We start from the raw sequence: 12,480 nt of genomic DNA on the forward strand, positions 1-12,480 counted from the left end.
AGACAGCGCTGCCGGTTTTTGCACATTTGTAAATTCTGTGGCGGCGCTCATGCCCGCATCGTATGCCCAGTGTATATATCTGTGAATAAAAAATCGAATAATTACTTATCGTCTCCTGTAAATATTTTGCGCATGGACTTTGAACTAGTTCATCACCCGGATGCCGAATTTACTAATTATCTACTGTCAGGCCTCAAAAATGGCTTTAACCCAGGTGTAGAATGCCCGCTCTCCCAAAACACCATCTGTAATAATCTTCAATCCGCCCTCATTGAACCTGAAGTCGTTGACAATCTGATTAAAAAAGAAGTGGAGTCAGGCTTCATGATCGGTCCGTTCGACAACCCCCCGTTTAACGCGTTTCGTTTCAGCCCCATCGGAGTGGCCACAAGGAAATTCTCCTAATAATTGATCTGTCAGCCCCACACAATTCCAGTTCCCGAGCATAAACAGCTTGATCCCTCTTGACTAATTTTGCCCCAAATACCACGACATTGACCAGGCAATCGACATGATTAAAATCGCAGGTCGGGGCGCTTGGCTCGCAAAAATCGACATCACATCTGTTTTCAAAGTAATGCCTATACATCCAGATGCTTGGCACTTATTCGGAGTTGTGGCTCGGGAAATACTATTTTGCAGTACGTTTAACCTTCGGATGCAAAAGCAGCCCTAAAATATTTGACATGCTTTCAGAAGCCGTTTGCTGGATGTTGTCAAACAACTACGACATTCCCCACCTCATTCACCTTCTAGACGATTTTTTAGTAATCTCGCCTGTAGCGACTATGAGTCAGATAAAATAATAACTCAACGGGGAATTGAATTAAAGTGAAAGAGACTCGAATGACACTATAATTTATAAATAATTCAGAATTAATGTTTACACCTTAACTTATTCGTCCGCCGATATGTAAGAACTTAAAGGGGCTCTGTTAAAGGGAAACATGTATATTTAGCTCAAATGAATGAATGAATGAATTCATAGGGAATTTTGAGAGTCTATTTTACAGCCGAGCAAATGACTCTTCCAGCGTTCATTTGAACGGGCCGTAAATATCAACTGTGCAGCGGATATTAATATCCGAACAATAGTGAAACACTATTTAACAGCCAGGTAACTTAGATCGGCAGTTCAAGACATTAAATTGATAAGCACATAACACAAGAACAGTTATCTTTGAATACAAACGGAACTTTATTGATTACTCTAACACATCAAACTAATATCTAACATAAACACACGCACTCGCACATTCACACGTTGCAGAAAGGAAGAAGGTGAGGAAAGAATAAGTTCTAAGAGAGAGAAATTATGAAATCCTAAGCAATATATGCATTTATGATACATGACCTGAAGAAACCATTGATCAGTAATTTAACCTCCTATCGTTTCTTAGGCAGGGTTATTACATTTGATCTAATGCACCAGTTTAGCTCGGAATCAAGAGGCATTACTTGCGTTTGTGTCTCGTGTGTCGTCTGACAAGGGGGTTCCCTTCTTCCTGGCTGGACAAGGGGTTTTCCCGGGTCTTTGATTCGCTGAAGGTCTGGTCGTGTCTTGGATCGTCTTGGGAAGCCAATCACGTGGCTTGTTGGCGGCTGGATGAAAGTCTTGTGGGCGTTGTTTGAAGTTGAAGCGCGCTGTTAGAAACTCATTGTTGAGAGACTTTTGTGGCGAAACTTAAAAGAACCCGAGACTTAACGGAAATAAAATAAACTTTAAGTAAAAGAAAGGAAAGTGAGAGAAAAGCAGATGGCCTGAATGAAATCGTTGACATATTTTTTATATTTTTATTTTTATCTTATTTCCTATTTTTATCTTTTACTTGATTTATTTATAATTCTACTTATGTTAATACTTTTTATTCTAATTTTATTCTATTTCTATTTAATTTCTTGTAACTGTTATTTGCACTGTCCATGGAGCGGACCTGTTTACATTTCACTGCCAGTTGTATATTGTGTATATAACTGTGTATGTGACAAATAAAACTCTTGAATCTTGTTTAACCCATTTTCTCTGATCTTGGTCTGCCACGATCGTCAGATCGTCTCCTGGGAGCTCTCCGTTCAGAACTCAACTCGGGTGAAACTGCTAGGACTTAGCTCATCTCTGAACTGCGAACAGGCCGCGAACCAGCTCGAACCGAACTGGAACCGAACTTGAGCTGACTTGAACTCGAACCGAAACGTGAACTGAAAAACTGAACTCTTCGTTCGTGTTCTGAGATTAAACTCAAATATTTGCCCATCCCCTGGATGGGTTCTGGCCAATTAGGCTTCAGGGGTGACTGTGTCTCCACCCCTCCCACAAAATTGGGTTATCTATAGAATTTAGTTTCCTGCTCTTAAGCAGAGAGTAAATTTAGATCTAATTTCTTACTATAAGGACATGATCAATTCTATAAAGTTTTCATTCAGCTCATCTGTTTAATTATACCCATACGAACACACCGGTATCAAACACGATGCCTTTTTATCCACTCATTCAATAGTTACATAATTGCATGAATTGTGAGTAATATACATGCATAATAGTCACGTGTATTCAGTTGCAAACACACTAACACTAACTGGTTTGTTTCTTTGTCTTGTGATCACAACGAGTCCTCTGTCCTCTTTGTGTAAGTTTGGTCACAAGTCCATAGGAAATCGAGTAATTATTAACTACAACTGGTAGCTCCGGGCAGAATCGAGCCTCCATCTCTCTCGTGATCGATGGTCGATTTCCTGGGGTCTGGAGCTGAATTGGGCTTTGTGAAGAGGATGTTCATTTGATTGAATAATTTGGAAGATTCATTCATCTATATGTCTGCGGCCATAATTGCTACACGCCTCCTGATGCCATCCCAGCCGCACATATCCTCACAATCCAAAACGTTTTTTCGAGCTCGGAATTCCCATAGCACAGGAAAAAACCATGGGGCCTGCTAGATTCATTGAGTTCCTCGGAATTAATTTAGATTCAATCAAATTCCAGGCATCCCTGCCCAAAGAGAAAATCGATCGAATAATTCTGGTCTCCTCTACATTCCTCAAATCCAACTGTTCAAAACGCGAACTTCTGTCCCTGCTCTGCCATTTAAACTTTGCAATGCGAATCATTGCGCAGGGTCGCCCTTTCATATCGCATCTCCTCTCGCTTGCATCCTCCGTCCACTCGCTAGAGGATCTCATCTCCATAACTCAAGCATGTCGCGACAAACTCAGGTTATGGTTAACATTCCTTAACCAGTGGATGGCTTATCATTTTTCTATAGCAATCTCGTTTCGTGCCCCATCGGCATCGAATTGTTCACAGACGCTGCCCCCTCAATCGGTTTCGGGGGATTTTATCAAGGTCGTTGGTTCGCTTCTCCATGGTCACCGCAGCTCAAGGACATATCACAGTCTTCAGCGCTATTCGAGCTTTACCCGCTTGTAGTAGCGGCTTTCCTGTGGGGGAAAGAATGGGCCACTAAAAGCATTTTAGTGCATTGTGACAACAACGCAACGGTGCATTGCTTAAATAAAGGCCATTCCCATGCACCTGCTATGATGCCACTTCTAAGGCGCCTCATTTGGATTCCAGCTTGCGATCAATTTATCATAATTGCTAAACACGTCCCCGGATCAGAAAACCAAATCGCTGACTCCCTGTCTCGTTTTCTGTTTCAGAAATTCAGGACGCTGGCTCCAGAGGCGGACAAATTCCCAACTCCTGTACCTCACTATTCGCAACTGATATTCCAATAACCCACCTGTTAAAACCCCTCCTCGATGCATCGCTCGACACCATTCTCTGAGCAGTTTTTCAGAGGACCCTCCAATCCTATGTGACAGCTTGGAGAAACTTTAGAGAATTCCACGTGTCCTATAACATGCTGTTCCCTGATTTTTCTTTCCTTTGAATCACCTCATTTATTTCCCACCTTAATACCGTTAAAGGCCTCCAAGTCGGGACCATCAAAGGTTACCTGAGCAGCATTCAGTTTTTCCACAAACTGATGTACGGCGCTCCTTCTCAGGAGATAAGTAATTCACAAACCTCCCTCCTGATCAAAGGGATTCAAAGATCCCAGGCCACCCGTCCCGACACCAGACAACCCATAACACTAGACATTCTCAACAAATGTATTCGTGCCCTCCGCACAGGCTACCAATCTCTCAATACCGCCCGAACACTCAATGTTTTTCATAGCTTTTTTCGGTTTTCTTAGATGCTCGGAACTCGCCATCACTTCAAAAATCGAACCAAAAAGCCACCCCACCATCTCAGACTTATCAGTACTAGATGGAGAAACAACCTGTTTTTGATTAAAACTGACCAAAGTAAAACTGACCAAACCAAAAAATTTAACTTTATCTACATTTTTAACCTCTCGTCGCCAATCCATCCATACCAGTCAGTTCTGGCATATCTTCAATGGAGAAGTTCTCAAGACAAATCTCCCCTGGAACCCCTGTTCACAGACGAATTACACAAACCCGTGACACGCTTTTGGTTCCAAAAACACCTAAAATCTGTTCTCCAGCAGTCAGGTGTACCAGCAAAGAACTTCTCAAGTCACTCCTTCCGCATCGGGGCTGCAACCACAGCAGCTCAAAAAAGGCCTCTCCCAACAGCAGATCCAAGCTCTCGGGAGACGGTCCTCAGACGCTTTACAAAGCTATGTTTAATCCTCCTCTGCTGAGATCTTCAGAGATGTAATGTCTTCTTTTATCTTCTGTTATTTCATCTAAAGCTGTGGCTTAAGTCAGTTGTAGTTCTTGTGTTTCTCTTTCCTTCTGTGATTCTGCTCATTATCATCAGGTGATCATAATTAATGCCCAATCATCACTTAATTAATCACTTAATTACTCAACTGCAACATATATTAAGAATCATTTAAAAAAATGTATATTAGTGAACTCAACTGAAATGAGCTTAGAGTACTCATAACTGTTGGTTTTTAAACTAAAATTATTTGAGGTAATAAGTTTCCTCAAATGTAATGAGTTTGCTTAACTCATTGGGTTTGACTTTGTGTCTGCTATTGTGAGCTAGCAGTAACTAGCAAGCTCTCTGAGTTCATTTAAAGTTTGTAATTTCTGTTGTTTTACTCATTATAGTGAAGTTTAAGCTGTAAAAAGTATTTGAATGCAGTGTAAAGTTTAATTGGATATTAAGAAGTATCCTTGGTTTAGTGGACTCAATTAAAATAAGTTCAGAGTTCTTTACTTCAATTAAATTTGTTAAACTCAATTTAATTGAGGTAATCAGTTTCCTCAAATTAAATGAGTTTGCTTAACTTGTTGGGTTTTACAGTGTATTATTTTCAATATAACAGAAATGACAAATAAAGTTAGTCTGGTTAGTAATGTGTGAAGCTGGTAATGCTGTTTGTGGAGTTGTTTAATCCTCCTCTGCTGAGATCTTCAGAGATTTAATGTCTTACTTTATCTTCAGTTGATTTCATCTAAAGCTGTAGTCAGTTGTAGTTCTTGTGTTTCTATTTCCTTCAGTGATTATGCTCATTATCATCAGGTGTCATCACCAATACGCAATTATCACTTATTTAATCACTTAACAATACAATCCAATTATCATGCTGGGAACTAGAAATGTTCTATAACTCATTCATTTTGAGTTCTGTTTCAGTCATTGTGTCCACACAACATTCGGTAATGTTTGAGTGCAGTGAACTCATTTTTATTTAGTACATACAACTGTTAGGTTTTACAGTGCATGAAAATTAAACTTAATTAACATAATTAAGAATTAAACTTACATATTGACCCGGAAGTATGCAAACATATTTTTGTTGGGTACTGTTGCCATGGTGAATCGTAATTTCGGAGCTCCATTGATCGTGGCTTTTCATAGTTGGAGTGCATATGCTTAACTCAGAGTTCAGGTTTAAACTCAGAGTTGGTTGAACCTCCTTATTGAAACGGGCCCCAGGTTGAGCCTGCAGGTGTGGTTGGTAGAAGAGTTCACCATGTTGGCCGTGTCATCTGGATCCAGCTGAAGATTGCCAGATGGAGACAGGATTTTTTTTGCCACATCTTTAAAAGTTGACATACTATCTTATCTCATATTGATTTTGTTTCTATCTCTGTTTGCAAAGTCTGGTATCCTCCCTCATATTCAATGTGTTTGTATGAACTCATCTTACTTGGAATCAAAGTGCAAATAGTATTACGGTATCATAAGGTCTCTAGACAAGATGAAAATTCTTATTTGGCTCTTTCTGCTTCAAGGGTGTTAAAACCACAATGCTTATCTACTCTTGTAGGATGTCGTACCTATATATCAAGGTTATTTTTGACATGATCAACGCTTTCCTTTCCTCTTTCTAATTAATTTTTTTATCTGAAGTTTGCAAACTTCCTGCATTGCTACTCTCTCTCAATTTATCTTGTTTCCTTTATTATTTTATTCAGAGATATTTTGTTACAGATTGGTTTATTGTTACTTTTTTACTTACTATTAAAAGCTGATTATTAATTGATTATTACTGATTATTACTACAAATTATTTTAACAATAATTCTATTGTTTTATTATTTATTTTATTCTTTACCTATAAATAAAATAATTTGATCCATCACATCTTCATCTGACTGGATCTCACTCTTTCTCAACTGTTAAAGATCACTTAAAACATAACTGACTGTGTTTACGTGAATACTCGCCAAGGCCGGCATTTTGTCAGTATTTTGTGTGTAGTTGACTGTTTAAGTGCAATAATCAGCTAAAAATGTCTTAATTTATTATTGAGAGGTGGCTTTATATGCACGCACTTTGGGTGTAAGCACAAAATCTGGGAATGAGTAAAATTATGAGCAATACATGCAATCCCACACCGAAATTCAAGCCATATAACAATATTCATCCAGAGTAAATTAAATGAGGGAGTATATTTTCGATATAAAAATATTTTTGACAACACTACATTGCACTTAGTTTATCATTTCAGTTGCCTTAAGACTACAATTAAAAAATGAATATATTATATATAAAAATTACACCCGCCAAAGTGCATAGTAGATGTTGATGGCGGATATTAATGTCAAGCCCTAATGCCATCATATTCACACGAATGGACTACTGTAATTCCGGAATAGATGCCAGAGCGTTGGTACGTTTACAGAAAATCCAGAATGCGGTTGCTAAAATGCTTAAGTCTGCCAAGAAAGATTATGAGAACGGAGTGCTTTCCAGATTCTAGGAGCATAGAATGAGAAAGCCCTGTGCTCTACAGATTGCAAATGTGTCTGTGGGACAGCTTGAGAGGAGCGCAAATGACGCTTGGGAGTATATAAAGTTAAAAGCACAGACACATCCTGAGGGGCCAGACCATGCAGTGCCTTATAGGCAAGGCCAGGCAAGTTATTTTATATAGCACATTTCATGCACAATGATAATTCAAAGAGCTTTACATAGAAAAGGTATAAAAATATTGATAGAATAATCAGAAAAAAAATGCATAAGAAATAAAAATACCATATAAGAAAGAAAATACCAATACTAAATTTGGGGCTCCCCTGTCTGAACAGAAGAGTCCGAGATTTTCGGTTTGTGAGACACACTAGCAACCCAGCTTCCTAGTGACCTCCTGCCCTTCCAAGGACCCGGTGTTCCACATTCACACCTGAGTGTGTACCGTCTCACTTCCCAACTCTCACAACCAGACAGCACTAACCAAAAATGAATAAAATCGTAACCAAAAAATATACTCAAACAGTTAAAGCAGTTATAAAAAGAATGAAAAGAATAAAAAGATGATTCATAGATAAGATGAAGTGCAAACAGTCGGACGTACAGTGGTCACAGTGCTCATTCAGTAAATGCACAGCTAAACAGATGTGTTTTGAGTCTGGATTTGAATGTGACTATTGTTGGAGCACATCTGATCTGTTCAGGAAGCTGGTTCCAGCTGCGGCTGGCATAATAGCTAAAGCAGACTCTCCTTGCTTTGAGTGTGAACCCTTGGTATTTCTAACTGACTTGAGTGATCTGTTGGGTTTAAATTCAGTGAGCATATCTGCAATGTATTTAGGTCCTAGGCCATTGAGTGATTTATAAACAAGATTCAAGATTCAAGATTCAAGAGTTGTATTTGTCACATACACAGTTATATACACAATATACAACTGGCAGTGAAATGTAAACAGGTCCGCTCCATGGACAGTGCAAATAACAGTTACAAGAAACACAAGGGGAAATTGAAATAGAAATAGAATAAAATTAGAATAAAAAGTATTAACATAAGTAGAATTATAAATAAATCAAGTAAAAGATAAAAATAGGAAATAAGATAAAAATAAAAATATAAAAATAAAAATATAAAAATATAAAATAAGTGGATATGATAAGTGAGATAAACTGTAGACTTAAAAATAAGTGGTTAACATAAAATATATATATATATATATATATATATATATATATATATATATATATATATATATAAAGAAGTATAATGTGCAAGCAATAGGTATAATTGCAAATAGGAGTATAATGTGTAAACAGGAGTATGATGTGCAAACAGGTTTATTACAGTTTTTTTACGCAGTAACAATAGGAACGTAAAGTGCAGTGCAATGGCAGTATGTGGATGTTAATGTTAAAAAACTGGATGTTTATGCGTGTGCGGGGTGAAGTGAAGTCACGTGACTGAGTTCAGGAGTCTGATGGCCTGGGGGAAGAAACTCCTCCTGAGTCTTTCAGTCTTTGCCATCAGGCTACGGAAGCGCTTACCAGATGGCAACAGGTGAAGTGAGAGTTTGCAGGGTGATTAATGTCTCTGATGATTTTAGTAGCTCTACCTCTGCAGCGTTTGGTGTAATGTCCTGCAGAGACGGGAGAGCTGAGCCTGAGATGCGCTCGGATAAGCGCACCACTCTTTGCAGGGCTTTGCAATCGTGACTGGTGCTGTTCCCGTACCACGCTGTGATGTCTGAGTCAGGACACTTTCTATCGCCCCTCGATAGAAAGTTTTCAGGATGGCTGGTGAAACCCTGAATTTCCTCAGCTGGCGCAGGTGGTACAGTCTTTGCCTGGCTTTTTTTCACCTGTGTCTGGATGTGTGTAGTCCAGGTCAGATCCTCTGAGATGTTCACACCCAGGTATTTGAAGCTGCTCACTCTCTCTACCGGTGTCCCGCTGATCATGAGAGGGGAGTATGACCGATGCTGTCTCTTCCTGAAGTCCACAATCAGTTCTTTGGTCTTGTTAACATTCAGAGAGAGACAGTTGTCCTGGCACCATGATGTCAGTTGCTCCACTTCGTCCAAGTATGCCGTCTCATTGTTGTTGGAGATGAGACCCAGGACAACAGTATCATCAGCAAACTTGATGATAGAGGTGGAGCTGTGTGTGGACAAACAGTCATGGGTGTAGAGAGAGTAGAGCAGGGGACTCAGCACACAGCCCTGTGGAGCTCCAACACTCAGGGTGATGGAGGTGGAGGTGAACTGGCCTACTCTCACCGCCTGGGATCTGCCAGTGAGGAAATCTTCAATCCAGAGGCAGAGAGAAGAATTCAGGCCTAGATCCAGGAGTTTGTGTGTTAGCTTAATGGGAACTATGGTGTTAAAGGCTGAGCTATAGTCAATAAATAGCAGCCTGACATAGTTCCCACTTTTGCTGTCGATGTGAGTGAGGCAGGAGTGAAGGACGTGAGAGATGGCATCTTCAGTCGATCTATTGGGACGATAGGTAAACTGAAGAGGGTCCAAAGTGTCAGGAATGGAGGAGCAAATGTTGTTTTTAATGAGTCTCTCAAAGACCTTCAACAAGTAACAGTACTTTAAAATCAATTCTAAATGTAACTGGAAGCCAGTGTAAAGACCTGAGAACTGGTGTGATGTCTTCATATTTTCTGGTTCTGCTCAGAATCCTGGCAGCAGCGTTCTGTATGAGCTGCAGCTGTCTAATGGTCTTTTTGGGAAGGGCGGGGAGAAGACCATTACAATAGTCCACCCTGGTGATAGGCATCTTACCCCGACTTACCCCATCTCATGATATAAATCTCATCTCATGATGTCTCTGGCATGTTAAGGAGAAGTGTGCATCATATTCTCATGGCAATTTTTAATTGGCTAAATAGATTTTTTTGATTTTCTATAAATCATATATATATACGAAATCACCACCTCATAAAATGGTTGCGTTTTTAGGTCTGCAACAACGAATCAATAAAATTGATTATTATTGAAAATGAAAATAATCAACAGTTCGAGTCAATTTGAAGCGTAAGTGCCTTGTAAACACTATTTCCTCCAGGAACTGCAAAAAGAGCCAGTTACACTTTATTTTCAGGTGTTAGTATTACAGTGTGCTTATACATTTAAGTTCTGAGTAATAATAATTAATAACATGTTTACTTAGGCTGTAGGGTAGGGCAATGTTTTTGGGTTAGTTGCATGTAATTATGCACAGTTATATTAAAGGGTTAGTGTCACGGGGTAGGCCAATCTGGCTGCACCCACCCCCAAGACCCGTACCACCCTAGGATGTTACTGCAAAGCAGTCGGTTAAGCATTCACCTACGTGTCCCTCTTCTTAGCTGGAGGACTTCGGGCTGGAGGGCTTCGGGCTGGGGGCTTCAGGCTGGAGGGCTTCACTACGTGTCCCTCTTCACAATGGGTTGTCAGATAGTACACTCAAATATCTGTAGAGTACATCAGTGTTAGCCTCTTCCTACGTCGTAGAACATGACAGAAAACTCAGGTAAGTAGTGGACATCCGGCGGGTTTAAGTTCACGCTTCGCTTCACACCCCAACACAGTGCATCACATCACTTTATCACTGCAATTCAACACTCAGTGGGAAATACATATATAAATGGCCGTCGCCCATTTTCTGACCTGGCATTCACGTCAGGGAGTCCCATAGACAAGAGAGAGGGGATGGAGACCGATTGGACTACTCACAGTCTCTCACAAACGATCTTACTGTCCAACGATTTCCTCCTTCCGGTTGAATCGGCGTGCTCTTTCTCCCAAACTCACGATGCCGTGCCCGTTTTGCCAGCCCCATTTCCTCTTCTCCAAAGCTCACATTTCCTCCGAGATTCACAGCCCCTCTTCCTCTCCTCCACAGCTCACGCTTCCTCCGAGATTCACAGCCCCCAAAACCAGCACCACTTTGCTCAGACCTGCAAACTCCTCAGAATAAAAAAGGTGACAGTGTCGCGCGCGCGGGTGGGGGGAGGAAGGGGGGGGGGTGTGAGGTATGCAAATGACACATTTCTGAGCGTGACTTAAAGAGAGTGACACATTTAATATTTAAAAAATTATTTTATTTACAACACGGAAACACCTGGAACTCAAGGAAGTGTTGTGACGCATGACAAAAAATAAAAGACTGACAGCAGAGGTGTTACACAAAACTGACGGTTCGGTACGTACCTCAGTTTTGAAATCATGGAGTTCGGTGCAGCAGTTTTACAAAATTACTTTTTAGATTTAACAGTTGTTTACTGAAGATGAAAAAAAGTGTCTGTCCTTGAATTAATTAAATTATATCTAAAAGTGTATTGAAGATATTGCTGTAAACTATATAGGGAGCCCTTACTTGCACATTAATATTAAAGGTTAACAAAACAGAGCCCAAACTATTCAGTTGCTATTTATTTTTAGGTATAATAATCAACACTCAAATAACACATTGTATGCAAACATGTAAACTTCAGTTTTTGCATTAACTTCTAAATCTAATTATAAAATAGTTTTCTTCTCCAATTTGTTGTTAAAATATAATAATTTATACACAGTGTCTGTCATTTTCATGACAGGTTTATTTAACATGCATGAAATAATCAAGACATCACTAACAGGTTAAGTAAAATGTAATGAATATATAGGCTAATATAGAGCTTGTATTTAGTGAAAGAGTTGATTTCTCTAGTGTATAAAATTCTGTGCACACTGAATGACTGCCTGAGGTAATTATGTGATGCTAACGTTATGGTTTAGTTTACAAGCAGTTATATTGACGTCATTGAAACACTGATTTAGCGATTACACCACACATATACATGACAGTAAGTTGTAATGTATCCTCAGCATACCTTCATTCATGTTTATTCTTTAGTAAGAGATGATCGATCGCCTTCACAGATGATCGCGTTCACGCGCGGCCGCTTGAACTGTGATCATGAAGTGACCAGTCACGCCATATATAGAGCGTCAAAACGGCATTTATCGTTTGAATCTCGTGATAAAATGGACTGAATGCTTAATATGTTCGTGTGGGAATTTGGATTGAAGTGTGTTCCGCGCTTCAAACAAGCCGACTGTGAACTGTTAAAGATTCGGTACCGGACCGTTCGGTAACGTTATACGCGTGCACTGTACTGGAGCGACAGAGCTTCGTTTGTAGTCTGAGGGAGACGCACGCTGTAAACAAGCTGTTCTACATTGTTTTTATTACTATTTGTTTTTTTAAATGGTGCGTAAGTGTGCATGTCCCGGATGCCCTAATCGCTAAAGATAACCAGATAACACG

The 12,480-nt window shown here is 39.8% G+C and overlaps 1 protein-coding gene across 1 annotated transcript in view; it reads right to left on the reverse strand.

Annotated features, from left to right (window-relative positions):
• The window catches only part of taf3 (TAF3 RNA polymerase II, TATA box binding protein (TBP)-associated facto), a 996,662-nt gene that overhangs the window by 376,983 nt on the left and 607,199 nt on the right, over window positions 1-12,480 (reverse strand). Inside the window, exon 2 of the mRNA XM_079817184.1 lies at window positions 12,044-12,115. Within this exon, the coding sequence (XP_079673310.1) occupies window positions 12,044-12,053 (10 nt within the window). The 5' untranslated portion in view covers window positions 12,054-12,115. The remainder of the gene's footprint in view (window positions 1-12,043; window positions 12,116-12,480) is intronic.

This window comes from Gobio gobio, assembly GCF_949357685.1.
Source record: "Gobio gobio genome assembly, chromosome: 5".
NCBI lineage: Eukaryota > Metazoa > Chordata > Actinopteri > Cypriniformes > Gobionidae > Gobio > Gobio gobio.